This window comes from Channa argus, chromosome 12 (assembly GCF_033026475.1).
Source record: "Channa argus isolate prfri chromosome 12, Channa argus male v1.0, whole genome shotgun sequence".
In the NCBI taxonomy this organism is placed as follows: Eukaryota; Metazoa; Chordata; class Actinopteri; order Anabantiformes; family Channidae; genus Channa; species Channa argus.
The window spans coordinates 26,265,249-26,287,183 of NC_090208.1; the positions used below are offsets into that span (position 1 = coordinate 26,265,249).

The 21,935-nt window shown below is 38.6% G+C and overlaps 1 protein-coding gene across 5 annotated transcripts in view; it reads right to left on the minus strand.

Moving 5' to 3' along the window:
- The window catches only part of mllt3 (MLLT3 super elongation complex subunit), a 49,932-nt gene that overhangs the window by 16,516 nt on the left and 11,481 nt on the right, over positions 1-21,935 (minus strand). For 4 of the 5 annotated variants that reach the window (XM_067525113.1, XM_067525111.1, XM_067525110.1 and 1 more), the window contains exons 3-7: positions 9,807-9,889; positions 8,692-8,835; positions 7,412-7,450; positions 5,584-5,712; positions 889-1,458 (exon numbers count right to left, since the gene is read on the minus strand). In XM_067525113.1, coding sequence (XP_067381214.1) covers positions 889-1,458; positions 5,584-5,712; positions 7,412-7,450; positions 8,692-8,835; positions 9,807-9,889 — 965 coding nt within the window. Of the gene's footprint in view, positions 1-888; positions 1,459-5,583; positions 5,713-7,411; positions 7,451-8,691; positions 8,836-9,806; positions 9,890-11,791; positions 11,892-21,935 lie in introns of those variants that run through there. The other variant, XM_067525114.1, reaches the window with a different exon arrangement.

The following is a 21,935-nucleotide window of genomic DNA, read 5'->3' on the forward strand; positions in this document are numbered from 1 at the left end:
AGTGCAAAGTAATAACACCAGTGACTAAATGAGCTGCCCCTACAAAAAAAAAAAGAGGATACACAAAGACCCATGCTTTATACAAGCGTTTGACAATAGAAATGAAGACAGCATTGCTTAAAAGAAAACTGCTCAAAGCACAGGGATTTAGACCCTTCGTCCACAAACGCTCACCCTTTTTCTTCCAAAAGTGAAAAGGATTAAAAGGGGAACTTTGTGCTAGTCACTGCTGTCTCCCCTTTCTCCTCAGGTGTTGTAAAACCATAAATCTTTCTTGTAGACTATTTGGCGTTAAAAACTGCCTTTCATGGGGACCAGGCAACTTAGTTGAATGTCAGGCTACTCCTGAAAAGAATCACTTAGGGATGACGTTTTTCTAATGAAACTCTGGATATGGAGGTATTGAAAAAATAATCTGTGTTTGTAAACCAACACACTTCACATACATAGTCGGTTATTTCCTACATACACATTTCAAGTTCACAAAATGTCCTAACTTCTTGTTTGGCCACCCAGACAAATGCAACTGAACTCTAGTGCCGTTTATTGGTGCCCAACCCTCTCTTACAGCTCCCTTGCCTAGACCCCTAGAGTCTACCAGACCACCATAAAATAAGATTCCCACTTTGTGGGTCATTTGATTTTACAGCCTTTCCACACCAAGGAAGGACTGACCACCAACAAATCCCTCCCCTAAAATCCTGGAAGAACTGAATACCTTTAGCAACTTCACTTCAACTCTCTTCCCTATGCAGTGACTTAACCAACCGAAATTCTAAACATGGTGCCTCTTAGATGTATCAGATAACTGTTTCTTAAACCTACATAATAAGAAAAGAAAGTTAAGAGAGTTAAAAAAATAAAATAAATCAAAGATCTTTTCCTTACATCTGATTTGGTGGACTGGTCCTCTATATCAGAGTCATTGGGGTCCACCAGTTCCTGGAAGGGAGGAAGCGTTGACATCTTCCTGCGCTCAGCCTCACCACATTCTGGTCTTAATTTGCGTGTTCGCATTTGTGATTTATCCTTTAATAGTTTTTTATCTGAATGCTTAGACTCAGACCCTGACATCTGCTTCTCCAGTGTATCCAGAAATCCCTTTTTACGTTTTTTGGCAACCTGATCTTCACCATCAGGGGTGGATAGACGTTTGTTTAGCCCCAACCCATGGGTGATCGCCTCAGTCCGATGGTCTTTTGACAAAGACTTAGGTTCCTTGAAGCCCATCTTAGGATTGACATCTCTAAGTGGCTGGTTTTCTTTGGGTTTCCTGAAAGGTTCTTTGGGGGCTTTGCTGGGTTCCCAGCCAGAGTCTCTGAAGGCACTTTTGGGCTCTTTCAAGTCTTTTGGAGTCTTTTCTTTGTGGTCCTTAGAGGGCTTGTGGAGTTTGGAGAAGCTGCTGCTGTTGGTTGTAGCTGTGGTGAGAAGGGTAGTTCCATTTCCTTTGCAGACATCCTGCAGGTTGAAGCCAACAAATGGATTAGATTCTTTACAACTTAGATATCTAGACTAAATAACTCAGTGACTCAAAATATATTTAAATGTCTTTTTTTTAGTGACATTCTACAGCATGGCATACATGACTAATGATGACAAGGTAAATGGTCTGCACTTAAATAGCGCTTTTCAACCTACTGGTACAGCACTTTACAGTTTGTCATTGACCCATTGACACACAGACACTCACACCGATGGGGGAGCTACCATACAGTTGGCTTAGACTCACAACTAGGAGAGGGAGCAATTAAGCTGGGGTTCAGTGTCTTACTCAAGGACATTTGAGCATCGTGCATCACACGGACACTTGAGTAAGACTACTGCGATATAAGCACATGGTTCAATGATACAGTGCAACTGTGGTGGAGAAACATATAGCGGTTGTCTACAAATCTTGCAGTTGTCTGTTCAATCCCCGGCTCCTCCGGCCACATGTTAAAGTGTCCTTGAGCAAGACACCGAACCCCAACTTAGATGCTCCCAGTGAGTGTGGGCCAGCTGCCTAGCAGCTCCCCCATCGGTGTATGCACACGAACAACAAAGTGTGTGTGTGATTGTGAGTGTGAATGGGTGAATAAGAAGCAGTGTAAAGCACTTTGAGTGTCAAGAGGTAGAAAAACAATATACAAGTGTAGAACATTTACAGTTGGTTGCTGGCCTGCATTTATGTTTTACCATAATAGTGTTACCCACTCAGCTAACGTTGGCTTAAAGCTCAAACAAACAAAATGATATAAGTAAGAGCTCTGGAATGAGTATTTGATTGCAAGTGCAAAGAAGAAAACACTCCAGTGTTAACGTTAGCCTGCCGTCCAGCCTGCAGTTCCACTACTGAGAGACTGCCTCAAAATGTCCCACGCTACTCCAGGTGGCTACACAATCACATTTCATAAATAAACTAAACTATATTGATAATGGTATATTAGTCTTATTACCTGATATTTGTGTGTGTAGAGTTTGCTTTCTTGTATCCTAACACAAATTAACCTGATCTGCATGTCTCTGCATTGTGATTCTAAAGTTGCCATTGGCGTGAAGCACAAACCTGTATGCATAGTTTTCTTTCCCATTCATTTTTACATGCCTTTTTTTTTTACACTAATAACTGCTAATGACAAAAGTCTTGAGCAGTGGCATGAGGTTTATAAAAAGGGACAACAGGCACCCGTCAGAGAGCCAGCTATATCACTAACAAGTATCAACTGCAGTATATAAGATTTGTAGTCCATTTTAAAAGTAAATTGAGCACTTTGTAAACTTTACATTTTACTGTAGTATTAGGCATGTGCTTTAATGATAAGTATACTTGTAAGACCTTTTCCCCAGTAGAGAGATGCCAACATGTCTCCTGATGGCAAAAACAATGTACAAATATTCAGTCCTACTAGAGACATTTTACTGAATCACCCCCTAGATGCACCAAGAATCCAGCAGGTTATTGGAAATTTTTAAAAGGATTTCTCTTAATCTGCTACATAGCACTATAACTTCTGGTACAGATTCTTTGACATTGTGTGGTATGTTTTGATTTTACTAATTAATACAGTGTAAAGTAAGGATTCTAAATTAAGACATTGTAAGGTTTGACCACATATAATCATAAGTGTACTGTATAGAGAGCCCCCAGGTGTTGGGAATATTGCGGAAAACAATATAAAAGAAAGACAAGTTACATAATAACATTGTGATTCTAAAGGAAAATTTAACTTATTTTTTTTCACAAACTTTGAATACGTAAAATCAGTGAAGATAACTTCTTGGTTTTTTTTTTTAAAGTGTACATACAATCCTTTAAAAGCAGTACTCTCGTCACAATAATTTGTGTTTTCATATATTCATGTTTTTATGCCTGTCCAATTATAGGGGAAACAACATCGCTTTGTATCAGACCCCAACATCTCCAACAGCAATGTGCTGCTCATGTTATGCTTTCTGTGTATTTATTTCCAAGTTTCTAACCCCAGTTCAATTGAAACAATGAAAACTATTCACTATTTTGTAGTTCTTTGTTTTTTCAGTTCCCGGTATCTCACAGCACTCTAAAGGCTTATGTTATGAGAATTTGAATTAGAATTTAACTATACCAATATCATAACATTATATAACGTAGTCTTTAAAGTCTGACATGATTTAAATCTGTTTTAACAGTATGAATAAAACTCATTTGTAACATTGTGATATTAGTATTACTCCAAAAAGTCTCAAACTGGAGAATCCCACATTATGTTAGCGGTCAAATAAAAAAAGAACACACTGGAACACAAAATAGAACACTACAAAAAAATATATTGTCTGAGGATAGTAATGGCTTGACTAATTGGTTCAAGCTAGGTTTTACTTAAAACAAATTATTCCAAGCAAAGTTCAAACCCTTAAAGAAAAAAATAAAAATAAAGTCTGTTCTGAAATGCACGTGTCCCTACAACAAAGTGAGCAAAAACTGGGCAACTAGCTGAAAGGAAAAGTAATCCTCTGCCTTTTAGACAAGAGAAAACATGCATGCCACCCTGGAGTTTGGCATTACCCTCTATGAAAAGAGGTCCATTCGAAAAGGAAAAAAAATCAAAAAGCTCTTCTCATTCCTATCTATGGGCTTAAAGTGCAAACTCTGGGCTTCTTTTAACTGTGTTGTTCTGTGGGTTGAGGGGGCCTTTTCAACAGCCACCAATGCACAACCTTAAAAGTGGCGCAAAGGGCAACGTGGAGAAAGGAAGAAATGCATTCGTTCTAACGACGGGGGCCATTTGTCCCTGGGTCTCACCTATAGCCCCCTTGTCAATATTTCATCAACGCAGTAAACCCATTAAAGCAGTCTAGACGACGGGGTGTGTTACAATTCTGCCCAAGCACCTCTAAAACCTTTCATTCTGTCTATCTGCCAGTGACCCCAGGACCTCAGGACGTAGAGCTGCTGGCTCATTCAATACTCCAGCATACTCCTCTGCAGTAAACTCATTTCCCTCCCTGGGCAGCCCAACATAAAACTAGTTTAGTGCTTTGAAGGAACATAGAGGCCCTGCAGCAATCAGCATTTGAAGCAAACACTAAAGTGGCACTTTTTAACACACCTTTCAGCACCATGATATGGCAGGTGACCTAACTTGTTGTACAACTCACAAAAGCATCTAATATTACTGTAGAACTGTGGCACCAAAAGCATATTGTAAACTATAGTTAATATGTAAGAATGTATTATTTAAGTGTATATAACACATTTATTAATTAAAAAAAAAAAAAAATTTAAATCTGTCATTAATAAAAATGTTTTAGAGCCTTAATTCAGGGATCTCTTGAAGACCCTTTGACAGCAACTACAGCTCTGAGTAATGGGTAAGTCTCTACAAACTTTTCATACCTGGATTTGGACACTCTATCCCAGTATTTTGGACTTTTGTTGTAATACCAGGACATTATTTGAACATGTGGTTAGAGAGGGAGAGAAACCGAGTGTGAGAGCAAGGGAAGAAGAGAGTTAAAGTTTTTGTGTGTGTGTGTTCGTGTGTGTGACCTCCTGGTCCATAAGTAATTCATCAAACACCGTGTTTAGACTGAAAACTGTTTCCATGTGAAACGGGCCTCTCCTAACCTGGCTCTTAAATGACACCATTTAAAGAGAAAAATAAAACTTAATAAAAACAACATGCTACTTTCTTGACGCATAATTTAGTGCTACATTGCCTAATGCCTCACATCTCTGCCTCATATGCATCTTTTGGGAAATCCTTTGTGCACAAAATTAATAAAAGTCCTAATAAATGCATAATCACTAAATCTTTTACACAATTCCATTAGAGTATAAAAGGCCATATTTGAACGCACTGGCTTTCAAAGAGCCAGTGACACAGATTTGAATCAGTGGATTAAGTGCTAATGCCAACATAACTTGCTTAATCCAATTCGAAAACTTAAATACTTTATGTTGCATGTCTCTGAACCTGCTAAATAAATAGGGGATTGAGGTCTGGAGAATTCCATGGGATACAACTTTTCAGAGCTGGGTCAAAAATAATGGTAGGAAAAACTAAATAGATAAATGAAAAGTTTTTTTTAATCCCCCGGCTGTACCTGGAGGCAAATACTGACCTTTGACCCATGCAAGCTTTTGCTCTTCTTTGGGTCAGAGAATGTGGATGTCAGCGAGTTGTTGGGAAGTGTAGGCAGCTTCAGGTGCTGGCCAAACAGGGAGGTTGAACCCTCCTGCATTACCATCACCTACCAGGAACAACAGAATAAAAAAAAATCTGAATTATTTTATAATTCGGTATCCGATTAAAGTTCACAAGCAGAGCTGGTCCTTCAAACATCATCCATAATGAAATTAATATGACTATGATGGTGGCATGGTTGTTGGTACCAGATGGGCTGGTCTTTTTAGAAAGTTGTATTTTAGACTCATACAAGCTAAAAGAAAGGCAAAAGTTACTCAACCACTCATTAAAAACCAAGTTATGCAGAAGAGAATCTCTGAAGACAAAACACAGGTGGGCTACAGGAGCAGGAAACCACATCAGGTGCCACTTTTCTCAGCTATGAACAGGAAACTACAGAGGCTACAATTTGCAAGAGATCATCAAAATTGGACAATAGAAGATTAGGAAAATGTTGACTAGTCTGAAAAGCCTCAATTTTGTGCTGCAACATTTAGATGGTAGGATCAGAATATGGCATAAACAACAAAAGCATGGACCCATCCTGCTTTGCATTAAAGATTTAGCCTGGCGGTGGTTTTGACATTTTTGGCACCTTAGTACCAACAGAGCATTGTTTGCATGACAAAGCCTTCTATTACTATTAATAATAATAATAATAATAATAATAATAATAATAATATTATTATTATTATTATTATTACTACTATTTATGACCACAGGTCACCCATCTTCAGAGTGCAACTTCCAGCAAGGTAATGCACCAATGCACAAAGCTAAAAAAAACTAAATTTTAAAACCCATTTCTTCAATAGGACAATGAGTTCAACTGTACTCAAATGGCCTCTACAGTAACCAGAACTCAATCCAACAGAGTTATGTTTGGATGTGGTAGAATTGAAGATTTGCATCATTGATGTGCAGCTGACAAATCTGGACAACATTTAAATTTAGTCATTTGGTAAACGCTTTCATCCAAAGCGACTAACAAGTACGGTACAAGGCAAGCAAAAATCTAAGTCAAGGAGAAAACATTAAAACAAAATGCTTTTGCCTTTTCATGAGATGAAAGTGCAAAATGGCATTTTCTTTTACAGTGTGATGCTATCATCAAAAATCTAAATCTCTAAGGAATGTTTCCAGCAGCTTCCAGAATCTATGAAAAATTAGTTCCAAGGGCTTTTCTTGCCAGAAACTGTGCATATAACTCAACTACAAGATTACTGTAGAGGTCTTAGTACTTGTTTTTTTTTTAAATATTAGACCAGTATTTTACTGCTTACACCCTTACTCCAGGTCTCCAATTACACAGAAGACATAATTTTCTTATTTCACTCAGAGAATGTAAATCTTTCTCAAAATATCAAAGGATTATATCAATAACACTTAACATAGATTAAAATGTTATCAATATAAAACTGTTTAAAACTTAGTTTTAAAGTATGAAACAAAAGTGGTTTATTACATAATTTAACGCACTGCTATATTACTTGCCAAGAGCCAGCTATTTTCGATGGAATATCCTGCAGCCATTACAGGGCTGGAACGATGGCCAGAATATGCAAGTAAAGACAACACAGCTGCTTCTGTGTGTCTATACTGGAACACTGAGGTAAATATAAATGGCCCAGCCAGGATAAGAATATTAACAGAGCAGACAACATACACCAGTAGAAATCTTCAACAGTCACTTTATAGAGATGTTCAAACTATTATTCATCTTTAGACAAGGCAGGACAATAAAAGAATGCTGGAAATCTTACTTTTGAGTCTTCTGAACTTCGTTTATGAGGATCACGTTGCTGCAAACAGAAATACATAGTTATTCCCTACAGGTTTATGTGACAATGCTAGTACAAAGAAATTCAGTTTAGCCTAATTTGTTATTGTCCAAATTTGAGGAATAAGTTGTAGTAAAACTTATACACTGTAATTTAATACTATAGAGCTTTGGGAGACACAATGGAGAAGTCAGTTGCAACATGGTCTGTCTCAGCACTTGAGCCCTTTAAGACTAAGAAAGGGGTGAAGGGCAAAGTAAATAGAAAGCACTTAGCTCAACAGTCATAAAACCTACAGGGGTCCTCTTAGCAGGGGCCAACTAACTTATTGCACCCAACACTGAAGAAGAACTAAAGAGAAACTGATGATAGTGTACCACAACTGTGACTACTACAGAGAGACTTAGTTATGAGATCAGCTAGTCTAGATTATTTGCATCTTAATTTAGAGGCATTCTGCATTGTAGAGTATTCAGAAATTATGATGAATCACTGGTATGACATTTTTTAAAGAATACTTTGACCAATGAGCTTTTTTTGGGGGTAATTGTATGTGCAAACAAAGATTGCTCACAGTAGAACAGATAGGAGGTGGTAAGGTTATACCTGCTATACTGTAACAGCATGACATTTGGTGTGTGCAGTCACATTTCTCCTGTGAACAACAGCTGGTGTGCTTAAACATTAAACAAGGAGGGTGAATGAAGAAAATGATTAATTGAAGGATTAAGTTATTTTTTGTTAACCATTCCCATTAAAGTACCAAGCCAACAATACAGTTATTCAATTATATGAAGTAAGTATTGAGTGTATACGCAAAGCCTAATGTTTTTCTGTTAACACAGTAACCCTACAAATATACTACTTCTGTTTCTGTAACGTTGAGGAATGATTGTAGAATGGTTGACGTGTTGTTTGTATTAATTTGCTGGGTCTTTGTAAACTAATTTATTCATTTTTGAGCTGAGAGACGGACTGATATATTGCTGACGAGAGAAAAATATTCGATGTATGGCTTGTCTCAAATACCTGTTGCTAATGTACCCTAAGCAAAGCATTTGAGCTCATTGACCATCTGTTAAAGACAGCAGATTAACTGACTAATTCCTTGTGGCTGAACAATGACTTGTTTATTGTACATGTCTACATGAATGTGTGTTTCAGGCGATAGGTCAATGAACCCCATTGAATTTCTCGGTAAAAATAAAGATGGTATAGAAGGTGTGTGTTGTATAACCCCAGCCTCTCCCTCACACTCTTACCCCTCCAGCTTTTAGTAGCTTCCTACGAAACTCTTCTGTTGGGTTGTTGAAGGTAAGCTTCTCGCAGCGGAGGTGATTGACAGGTGGGTGGCCCTCAAGGTGGAGAAACAGATCGTAGTCAAAGCGAACTTTCTTCGGTTCTTCCTGTGGGAAATTGGTGATCCACCCAGGCAAGAGGAAAGATGACAAAACAAAGAAAGTCCGTGTTTTACTTTCTTTTAAGTGCACCTGAAGGCTGCATTCACATCCAAATTATCATGAGTTTGAAAAACAATTCTTCTGCTTTTGACAAATTTGAAAGATCGTGACTAAAAGTTCTACATTTAGCCTACATTTATCCAAGACCAAAAAAAATAAAAAAAATTAGAAAATACACTCATATTCAGATAGCATGTTTATAGTTATAGTCATAAGATCTGTTCCAGTCAATATCCCAGGGAATTTAAAAACAAAACAAAAAGCTCTGTAGAATAGAATAACTGCACAATTAGCACTTGCTCACCGTGGTGATTATTTGAGCAACGAAACAAGTACAACTCTGCAGCAGATGCTAACTGCACTTCACACTAATATTTTCAAGATGTTTTTGTGTACTGCTTCACACTTCATAAAAACGTTGAGGTGTCAACTAGCTGTTTAGCAAAAACCTGCTGTTTTGGGCTGGATTGAAGTTAGATCATGTTCACATCACAATTGAACAGCTCCCCAGTTCTATTAAGACTGTTGTTGCTTCCACTGCAAATCCTTCAGACTTGCTCAATGAACCACAGCAAAGAGGGAAAACAAAACAGAGTTCGATTTAACCAGATCAAATGAGGCGGGTTTGAAAACACTCTTAATGAAATAGGCAAGATATGTTACAAAGCCTTACATTAAAGCGCAGGGGCATCCTGGAGATCTAGGTATTAAAACTAAGATCAGAGGTGTAAGTCTCCATATATAAACAAACAGCTGCTTATAAATAAACCCCAAAGCTAAAATCTCAAAAAACAAACAAGCAAACAAAACCTTTAACGTACTACTTTCAGACAAACAAACACATACATTTCACTTTCGGCTTGAATCCAAGTAGAATATTGATTATGTAAAATGCAGTGCACTGGAGAGAAATGTACCTTGTTTTTGAAGTAAACCTCAATAGGCAGGATGAAGCCTGCATATCCAGACTCCTCCACTTTGTACGGTGGATCCTTGCAAACTAGAATGGAATAAGAAATTGGCTATTAAATAGAGGCCATCAACCTTCAACACAAGGTGAGTAACAAAAGAATGACTGGTACGTTTAAATGTGATTAGTGCTGTAAAATGCAAAGCAGCTCAGTCTCATACAGTCATCCAATTATTGCTTAGAGTACATCAGTGGTCTGTGTGGGGGGGATGTCAGAAGCATATTTATCACATTGTCTCACCATTCTGGACACTAACATTTGTATCTGAAAACATTGCTGCTATGTTGTGAAAGTCCTAGTATGTCAATTGAACTTACTGATTTTCTGAACCTGCAGCTCAGTTCTCATGAGATCTCATTAACCCTCATTTCCATCTCCTACACTGGTATATCAATACAGAAACTGTGGCTTAAATTAGAATGGGTGCCTTTAAAATCCATATCCAGCCAACTGATGACAAGGTAAAGACATCCCCCTCTCAAACCCATGGGTGTTTGAAGACAAACAAACTCCGCTAGAGCTCAGGTGTTCCTCTGTGGAGGTGTGTGTTTGTCAGCCTCAATCCCTGTGGACTCTGCAGAAAAAAGGGCCAATTAAGCCTGTGTATGAGCAGAGTGTGTTTACTGGAAGAACAGATTAAAGCAGATCTTAGCTTAGTTCAGTTTTACATACTGTCACTTCAGTGCACATGCCCAAACCAAGTCATGTCTGCTACTGCAAAAGGAGAAAGCAGAAATACAACCATCTCAACATTGACAACAAACAAAGCCAACTGTGGTCTAATTTCTTATCTGCAGCTGCATAAATTAATTACTTTTCAAGCATCTGACGAGATCTATCCAGGGAACAAATTGGTAGAAAAGGTTTTGGAATAAAATGTTTTAAACCCTTTGTGGCCGTTTTGTTTTCCTTTAACACGGCAACACTCGGTGTTTTCAATAGCTTTCTACAGTTGGACAGTTATCTATGGATTTCAGTCCATCTCTTCATGTAATCCCATAATACTTGAGATTTGGGCTCTATAGGACCCAGACTATTATGCAGGATTAGCTGTTCTCCTTGACTCGCAAGACTACGACTCTGGCTTGACGTTTGGACCTGTCTTTTATACAGTTAAATGCATTTCAGAAACATGTGACAGCTCCCTGATGGCACACTGTGATGCTAGTACCTTTGCACTGCACTGTAGGCAAGTTGTAAGTTTGTGAACCCCTTGAAAACACTTTATTATTGCACAAATGCAGTATAACCTAAACATGTGTCTTCAAAAACTGGTATGAGGCCTAATTTCAACTAAACATTTCCATTAGGGGTCTAGAGGTACACATATTTCATTACACATGCCTCTGTACAGGGATAGGTTCAGATGGGTATTGAATTCAGTCTTTAACCTGTAGTTAACAAAAGGCCTAATGCAGAAAACGTCTGTTTAACCACACATGCACACACCACAGTTAGCCAAGACTCTGGCCAGAGAGTGTCAGTGGAATCGAAGGCAAGATGGGGAATTTAACCAAGCATGTGGGGCCATTTGACAGACCTACATTTATTTAATACCAGACTGATTTCTGAAGTCCATGAAAATAGAATCAAGAAAAATTACAAAGACACCACAACATAAACGTATTATGGATTCTTCAGCCTACAATTGGCAGCTTGGCTCCCAGTGGTGATGGAAACACCTTGAGTCACTCTCACAACTGGCCAGGCTTTGGCATCAGTCTGCATTCTCCCGTTTCCTTTCGGAGCCCCACCCCTTCTGAGCTGCAGTGATTGATGGCTGGGCTGACTACGCTGAGGTCGACCTCACCACTGGGGCCAAGCCATCTAAAACCTAAAACCACTGAGCAAATATTATGGGTTAGAGTTAATTGTGTAAGTGGGTCAGGTTCAATTACAGCCAGCTAAAAAGAGCCCATTCACCATCATACCTTTATATAAACTGAGGTGGAAAAGGAGATGAGCTGAACCACACTGAAATGGAAAGAAAAATTCACACTCAAGCACATAAACCATATACATGTGTTGGTATATTTTTCTAATTTGTATGGATAACTGGGCAGACGTGATGTCACGCTGAGATATTTCAGTGCAGCTACACACTTCACAAATAAAGCTTGACAGATACTGTTTTTCTAAGGCCAACTTTATCAATTTCAGGTATGTATAGAGCAGGACATGTGCAAATCAAAGACCAAAGAGTGATCAGATGTTTAAACGTGACATTGTTAATTTTTTATGCAACATATTCAACCATTCTTCAGAAACAATTATAAGAGGATATGTTGAGTATGGCAGGAAGCCATAAATAATCAATTGAAGTTTTTCCAAGCTAAACAATTCAACCATACTGTGGTTGCAGCTTTTCTAAAGTGAGAATTGCTGCTTTTCTCTCGAACATTAATGCAAGCTAAACCCTATTTATAGAGAAGCAACTCATTGCTCAATTGTAATTTAACTAAATTATATAAGATTAATAATTTCCTGAGGGGAATCTTGCATGTCTAATCCTGTCCAAACTCACTGTCAAAAAGACATTAAAAGGAAATAAAAACCTTCGCTCTTAAATATTCCGGCTCAAGTTAAAGTTCAAACACAGAAGCTTTATGAAGACACAGTTAATGTTAATGTGGAGTCTGTGCTGCATCTTCGTTGCTGGTCAGTGCTTCGGGATGAAAGAGTTACTATGAGTGCCTGAGACCTAGAGATATACAATGCGACCACTGACCTGTAAAAGGAAACTTGCCAGTGGTCACTGACTGTTTCAAAGAGAGGCAAGGCTATGACGTTTATTAAATTGGCCTTGGTTTAAAGTGAGATGCCAATCACAGAACAATGCCAGTCACTATGCATTTGTTCTTTCTACGTAGACTGGTTTGTAATGAGGCTATGCCAGACAACAGGCTTGACCATAAAACAAAAGAGAAGACTGGAAATAATAAATTCTTCAGGCTTGGGTTCCTTCTGCTCATTGATTGGCTGTTAACCCTTTTTCATTCTGATGATATTCATCTCAACATCAGTTTCAAAAGTGCCTGGCATTTTGGCTGCCAATGCAAACATTCTTAGCATAATTTATATATCCAGGGACCTTTATCAAAAATGAAATTGTATAAAACTGGCCATTTACCCTAATATCAGTCAAATATCACATATATACATGCCTGAACTACAAACTGATGATATTAAACTTTGAAATACATACAGTTCACTGCTCCATTGTGTACTAGTATGTATTTATTATATTACAGACTAAACACACAGAAAAACCATGAATATTTATTTAAATGTCAGGCCAAAACTGATGAAACAATATTGGAATAATAAAGCACATTTCCCTAGAACAAGCCAGAATTGTGTGACTGAACAACAGTCTGAAAATCAAAGTGGTCATGATGTGAGCCTCTGTAACAATGGTGGGTGCTGATTAGCAGCTATACGCTCTAGTTTTCTTCAGTCCTAAGGAAACTCTCACTAATCAGTTAACAAGACCTTCCAACACAAATTGTGGTCAAGATTAATCTACCAGGAGCAAAATGCAAGAAACAACCAAATTGTAAGCCGTGTAAACCAACTCAGTGGCCCCCGGGACGGTTAAAGGTTGAGCAGAGGTTGGGAAAATTACATGCATCCCTTAATTCTATGATTTATAAACAGAATTCACTTGCCATGCAACCTGGCCCGCATGAAGCATGGACATAAAGCAGAAAGTTTAAAAAACTAAAAATAAAGAGGTTGGAGCACAAAAAAATAAACATAAAAAACACCATATGCACATCCTAGACCAAAAACACATAGGTGTGAAGCCACGCCCACCTCTTGGGACCAAACACAGATGGAGAGGAAGACCAAAGCCAGGGATGTGGGATGGGCTTAAAATAATGCACTTGATAGCAGGTCCTAGACAAAGCGCACACAAACTCGCATCTCCACTGAGAACTACTGCTTACAAGTGTCATAACTAAAAAATTAAAACAGGCAGGGATTTCATATTGATATTCATATCAATATTAATATTTGAGAGGTTTGGATTTGTTGTACTGCACAGTGAAGCAGGTCAAACAAACTTCTCTATGACAGGCTGGAATAAAGATTTAAAGATAACTATTTTTTCCACTTTGGGAAAGAAAAGGATGTCAGTCTATGTTGCATGTTGTGGGACGGGAGTATAATCTTGTCAGGCTCACACTATTTACATGTGCCGGCTTTAGTGGTTACCATGGGCTACCTGAAGATTGTTTTAAAGCAGTGCCTGTACAAACTAGTAACTAAGATAGCATTCATCCCTGTTACCTGGCAGTAGAAATACAGGGCCAGATATTTACTCTTGCCCGGGGCAAGTATACACCTTGATTGGTGACTAGTGCTATTTTTGGTTTAAACAGAAGTGAAAGGTGCATCGACAAAGACACATCTGAAAAAGTCTGAAAGTCTTGCAACTGGTTAAACCTTACTATGTAGTAGGCCCTTTTAATATGCATAACATATAAAACACCAGCGCTACCTGCAAGAATTGGCACAACTGCGGGTGTGTCAGGTAAGGGATGCACGTACAAACTACAGATGTTATCTTAATGTGTCATTTGGCCGACTGTGGCGTAGGAGGTAGACCGGTCGTCCATTAATCCAAGTTATTGGTTCGATCCCCGGCTCCTCCAGTTACATGTAAAAGTGTACTTACGCAAGATACTGAACCCCACATCAGATGTTCCTGGTGAGTGTTGGCCAGCTGCATAGCAGCTCCCCCATCAGTCTGCGTGTGTGTGTAATCACGAGTGAGAATGGGTGAATGAGAAGAAGCGCAAAGGGCTTTGAAAACCAAAAGGTAGAAAAGCACTATATAAATGGTAAATGTTCTCCACTTATATAGCGCTTTTCTACCTATTGGCACTTAAAGCGCTTTACACTGCTTCTTATTCACACTCAATCACACACACTCATACACCGATGGGGGAGCTGGCCAACACTCACCTAAGTTGGGGTTTAGTGTCTTGCTCAAGGAAGAGGTGGGGATTGAACCAACAACTGTGATATTGCTGGACAACCGCTCCACCTTCCTGTGCCACAGTCCCCCATATAAGTGCAGACCTTTTACAAGTTATTCGTTTCTGCCGCTCATCTCATTCCCTGGTTTTATCATCATTTTATCATAAGCTATGATCACAATTTTTATGTATTTTTGTCCTTATCCCACATTTCGCACAGTTATTTTTAACACTGGATGCCCTTCTGGATGCAACTCTCCCCAATTTCTACCAGGCTTGGACCAACACTGCACAGCTGGGGATGGGAATGGGCTGTTGGGGGTTCTGTGTTTTGCTCAGAGAAAGTTCGAAATATAGCCAGGCATCGAACCACTGACCCTGTGGTCTGTGCATGACTGCCTTACCAGCTTAGCTAAACCCGCCACCACCACTATAAATGCTAGTATTTCTCCCTTCTCAAATCAACAATAAATACAGATAAATTATATACTTTTGAATTTACTTTATTATTTATTTTTTTTTTTACAAAAGCTAAAGTGACAAAAAAAAAATTAAAAAAAATAAAAAAAATCAGTATTTGATCCAAAACTCCTGTAATCATAAGAATAAGACTTCATACATATATTTTAAAACTATTAGGGGTCGACCCCTCCTACTAGCTGAACCAAAGCTCCAACTTAGCTATTTTAAAAACATTTATTTTGAAAACTGGAGATATTATATATTATTGTTAACTCTCAATTTTATGTTTGGAATATAAAAATATAATTCTATACAATTATAATTGAAAAATTCCAGTTTATTAAATCTATCTTTTAATTGATCTATACCTTAAGTTCGGCTAACGGGCAAGTAAAACATCCCAACTAATTGCCCAAAGGGCAAGTGGTCTAAAAAGCTTAATGTCAAGCACTGAAATGGATGAATTATTTCACAGTTTAGTCGTACAGTGTGTGCAGGGGGGACTGCATCCCTGCCGTTACTCCCAATTACTGAATGATCTGGAAAAAAAAAAAAAGTATTCCATTGTTAAGTTGTCTTCCTGAACAATGAAGCAGTTGTTAATGCACCGGCACTGACCTATGATAGTGACTCCTAGAATCATGACAGGAAAAAAAAAAAAAAGGCAGCAGAGTTTGTGGTGTGAAAAGATTCTAGTCTTTAGTAGGGGCGATGCATTGAAATAATCAATTATGGAAACATGTAGATTTACCTAACGTGCATCGATGCATCGCAAGGAGAGCTTAAAATTAATGCTGTACCTGGGACAGTAAAAATTGCACCCGGGACAATAAATAAAATTTCCTCAAATTGCACGCATTTAGTTGTTAAAGGTTAACTAAAAACACAAAAAATCACGGGATATTAATTTTTGAAGTCCCCACTGAGATAAATAAATATAAAACAAACATGTGGAGCAGCTTCTTCTATCAGTATGAGCGAGAAAGGAGCTCAGTCAAGTGTTCCTGTCTGCAGCACAGAGCTAGCAGGCAGCCAGAGGAGGACAGAGATCAGTGATGATCAGTGATTTCTGATTCAATATGGTGACTTTGGGGTTGTAGATATGGATAAATATATTTTCAGTCAGTTCTGAGTTAATTAGGCTTAAACTTAGTATAATCCAACAGCCCTGCAGTAAATCCTCCTTCATGGAAGTGAAAATTTTCATTTTTTGCTAAAACTTAGAGCCGTTTATTCAGTATTGGAGGCTGTTTTTTGTGCTGCTGTTTAACTGTAGTGCAGACAGGAGATTATTTTTGTGTAGCCAGTCCTCCATGATAAGGCTAATGGGGATGACAAAATAATAGATTGTTTATTAACTTGCAGTAATTCTCTCCAGAAATGTATCATTCCTAACATGACATTCTACTTTAGCTGGTATAACCATGTTATGCTCTTATTTCTATTATCGACAAATAAATAATCATTATGTGCAGCTTTAGTGTTGATACCCAGTATCTGCCAGTTTTGTTCTTTTATGTACAAATTGTAAAAAAACTAAAAAAGTCAAAGTTCCCGTTTGCCACAATTTGTGTGTTGGTAGAACAACACAAGACTTTTACTCAATGGAATTAGTGCGGTGTCCCCATTTCCAGGACTTCCACACATGTGCTCCTTCCAGTCTGTCACAGACTAGAAATTTGTAAGAGTTGGATTAAGCTGGCTCCACCTGTTCCAGTCCATTTTGTATCCAGTCCATAAGTGCAGCATGTAGTGCTAGCTATGTTGTCTCAGAGCTAAAAGCTAAAGTTCCCTTACTGCTAATCTTAGATCCTTGGAGGGGTTTTGGAACGTTGTCCATAATCAAAAAGAAAGCATCATGTCAGGTAATCTGCCATTAGATTCCCATTTTGTTCGCGCAGAGATTGATATTTTGGTCATCAGCACGGTGCAACAGGAAAACTGAACTGTCATTACTCTGCTTCTGGAGAGTATAATTGGACTTGGTGACACAGAAACACATGAAATGTTAGGCCTGATGGCATTAATAAAAAGGTCTGGAGGCCATCAAACTTTGCTGCTTTCCTCTGATGATCATCTACTTAACGTATTATTAGTCAGACTTATGACATCTGTAGATGTACCTCTAGGATCTAGGGAAAATGGCAATTTCACTATTCTGACAGTCTATAGACTACATAGCTTTTGTATATGCCCAAATTAAATTTCATTGACATGAAGAAAACATTCTGAGGTGATAAGGACTCTGTAGGTAAACACTGCTTTAAAAATGAATAACAACACTCAATGGGCATAATTTTTCTCTTTACTTTCTGCCCCACATTAGTTCACAATTAAATCATCATCATTCAATCACTACTTTAAAATCACTTGTCATCTGTCAACCAAGACCTTCCCTTTGTCTTCCAACACGTCTCCCCTATCCACGATGGTATCTTAAAGCTTTTGACTGACTGGCAACACTTAAACCAGGTGATAAGCAGTGGATAGGGCAGGGGTAGCTAGAAAACCAGCAGGGCAGGGGGCCTTGACAACTCCTGTTAAACAGCACACAAACAACCCCTCACAAATTGTGCTTGTGCACACTATCCACACTGACCAATTAAATAGACCCTTTTCACCGTTCTTGACAAGTGGTTACACACTTGAAAAAGGAAATTTTCTTCTCACTACTGCTACTGATGTTTGCAGTTTTTTTTTATACTGTTGATTCCGCCACATTATGCTACATAGGTTGTGTTCAACTAGATTCTGGTTCCAGTTGCTGGTCAGGTCCAGCTTGAATAGGATTTTTGTTAAACCTACTTTGCAATTCTATTTAATGACCAACTTGAAAAAGTTCTTTTACTTTCAATTCCAAATGACATGAACTTGGGATGAGTCAACAGGGCTTTCACAGGGCAGTATTAAGCTGGAGTTTACTTCCTCGTGCGATAAGCATATTGCGTCACTTAATGTTTCTGTACACGCTTGGGTTTCTATCGAAGAACTGTTTACTGATTAATTGCAGCTCTCATTTTACTTAAGTAAGTGATTTCTTCACACAACAATACTTGAGTTGTGACATACACTTGTTACACAAGCACTTGTAAAACTTAACGAGCTAACGTTTAATAACTCCACACTTTACCTATTTTAGCTTCGCTAGCTTAGCAGTTAACCATCAGCAATGGCTTCTCTGTCTCCCTCTGTCTTTACTTCTCTCACTTGGTTGGTGTGTCTCATGTTCAGTTGTTGCTCTGCCTCCCTTAGTCATGATGGGATCTGTAACAAGGGTAAAGGTTTTTGCGGCTTTGGAAGTGAGGCTCACAGAATTGAAAGCGCGACTCTGCACCGCAGAAAATAATCCAGCTAGTCAGGTCCTGGTAGCTGGTGTGGGCCTACCGTAGCCCCCGTTAGCTGTCCCCCGGCAGTTCCCGAGCAGCTGGGAAGCCAGTCCGGCTGGGTGACGGTTCGTAAGATATCTAATGCTAAACAGACGCCCGAGGTTCACCACCAGTCGGTTCATGTTTCAAATTGATTTTCCCCACTCAGTGATGCTGGCCATTGGCAGCTCTATAGTCAGAAACGTGAAGTTAGAGACGCCACTGGCCGTAGTCAAATGTCTTCCTGGGGCCAGAGCGGGCGAGATTGAATAATTCTTAAAACTCCTGGCTAAAGATAAATGTAAACACAGTAGGATTATTATTCACACGGGAGTTAATGACGCACAATTACCTAATCGGAGGTCACTAAAATGAGAGTTGTGGGGGCTGACGGTTACAACCGTCACCCCCCCACAACTCCCACATACATGTAGAAACTTTGTGTGTTCCCCGACCAACTCAAGTACATAAACCAAAAATAATCACAAGGAGTTAATCATGATAACCTAATAAAAGTAATACTACTCCACTTAAAGAACAAACCCCCAAAACTATTAAATGTGGATTATTAAATATCAAATCTCTCTCTTCTAAATCTGTTAGTAAATGACTTAATCATACTTAATAATCATCAATTCCATTTATTTTGTCTCACTGAAACTTGGTTGCAGCAGGACGAATGTGTCAGTTTAAATGAGTCATATTAATTATGTTCCTAGAAGCACAGGCTGAGGTGGAGGAGTAGCAGCAATCTTCCACTCTAGCTTATCAATAATTCCTAGACCTAAACATAGTTATAACTCATTTGAGACCCCTTACTCTTAGCCTTTCACACCTAAACTGGAAAACTCAAAAACCACTATTATTTGTTATCGTGTACCATCCTCCAGTCCTTATTCAGAGTTTTTGATTGAATTTTCTGATTTTCTATCTGATTTAGTGCTTAGTACAGATAAAGTCATTACAGTGGGTGACTTTAACATTCATATAGATGCTGACAGTAACTGCCTCAAAACTGTGTTTAATTCATTATTAGATTCACTTGGTTTTTCCCAAAATGTAAATAAACCCACTCAACTCTCTTCTGTCTGACCATTTTTTAATAACATTTGAATTTACAATAACAGACTATACAGCAGTTAGGGAAAAATTCCACTATAGCAGATGCTTAAGTGAAAAAGCTGTGAACAAATTTAAAGAAATTCTTTCATCATTTGCTTCACCATATGTCAATACAATGGAAAAGCCACTTTAATGTTACTCCTGCACAAGTAGATTATCTTGTTGACAATTCTGCAGCCTCACTACATACAATAGTTGATAGTGTTGCCCCTCTGAAAAAGAAGGCAGTAAACCAGAAGAGGTGATCTCCATGGTAGTTTGTAAACCACAATAGCATATTATTCATCAGTAATAAAAGAAAACAAGAACAACCCCTGTTTTCTGTTCAGCACTGTAGCCAGGCTGACTAAGAGCCATAGTTCTGTTGAGACTAGTTTTCCCTTAACTCTGAGCAGCAATGACTTCATGCCTTTCTTTATGAATAAAATTGTAGCTATTAGAGAAAGAATTCACCAGATCCCCCCCCCCAATATTAAGGATGGATCATGTTGAACAGTGCAAGAATCATCGATAAGACCCCAATCCCTGTTAGACTGCTTTTTACCCATAGATCTCTCTGAGCTTACTTCAATTATTACCTCATCTAAACCAACAACCTGTCTGCTAGACCCTATTCCAACTAAACTGCTCAAGGAAGCTTTACCCTTAATAGATACGTTCATATTAGATATCATCAATCTATTTTTAGAAACAGGTTATGTACCACAGGCCTATAAGGTTGCTGTAATTAAACCACTACTTAAAAAAGCCTGTCTTGACCCAGGTGTTTTAGCCAATTACAGACCAATATCTAATCTGGCCTCTATTTCTAAAATCCTTGAAAAAGTAGTTGCAAAACAATTTTGTGATCACATTCATAGGAATAATTTGTATGAAGACTTTCAGTCAGGATTTAGAGTTCATCATAGTACAGAAACAGCACTGGTAAAAGTCACCAACGATCTTCTCATGGCCTCAGATAATGAACTCATCTCTGTACTTGTTCTGTTAGATCTTAGTGCTGCTCTTGATACCATTCATCACAAAATTTTATTACAGAGACTAGAACATGAAATTGGGATTAAAGGAACTGCACTAGGTTGGTTTAAATCTTATCTGATAGATTTCAATTTGTTCATGTTAATGATGAATCCTCCATGCACACAAAGGTTAACTATGGAGTTCCACAAGGCTCTGTGATAGGACCAATACTTTTTACTTTATATATGTCTCCTTTAGACAACATTATTAGAAAACACTCCATAAATTTCCACTGCTATGCTGATGATACCCAGCTATATTTATCTATGGAACCAGATGAAAAAAAGTCAGTTAATCAAGCTTCAAACATGCCTACAAGACATAAAGGCCTGGATGTCCCACAATTTTTACTTCTAAACTCAGACAAAACTGAAGCCATAGTACTTGGGCCCCAAAATCTCAGAAATATGATGTCCAACCATATAGTTACTCTAGATCAGGGGTTTCAGACCCACAGCCCGGGGGCCAATTGCAGCCTGCAAGACTATATTTCGTGGCCCGCAGGGCGATATGAAAGTTAACTGTTAGTGCGGCCCGGGAGTTTAATATGAATGGCACTTTACCGCGTTGTGTGCGGAAAGGTTCCTTTTATGTGCAAACAATCACAGTGGAGTATATGGCTCCTGGGGGCGGGGGCCATCGGCCGGGCTTGATCCAAGCAGAGAAACATTGCGCAACTATGGAGGCACCTGTGTAACATCACATAACCGTCCTAGAATTACTACTTGTTACTGTCTTTGAAATGAGCATGTTTGACTTCGAGCTTGACCATTTATTCATTGTATGTATGAATGAATGAATGAATGAATGAATGAGTAAGTAAGTAAGTGCCACTGTCCCAGCTGATAATGAACAGCCCAGAAGCAGTCGCCTTTTTTTTGCGCTCGCTATCCTGGTACTTTCCACCTAATGTGCACCATAATTTTTTTGTGTGTGCGTGTAGTTCACTTGAATCAGAGAAAGGAAGTGATCCTCTAATTCACTCACAATATTTGTGCTTAAAGTTTTTCTCCAACTTGAACTTCAATAAGTCCAAGCACAGCTCCAGACTTACTATCATCTTCAAGCCATACAACAGCTTCCTCCCTCAAGCCAAATGTGGCTCAGCTATGTGAAAGGAA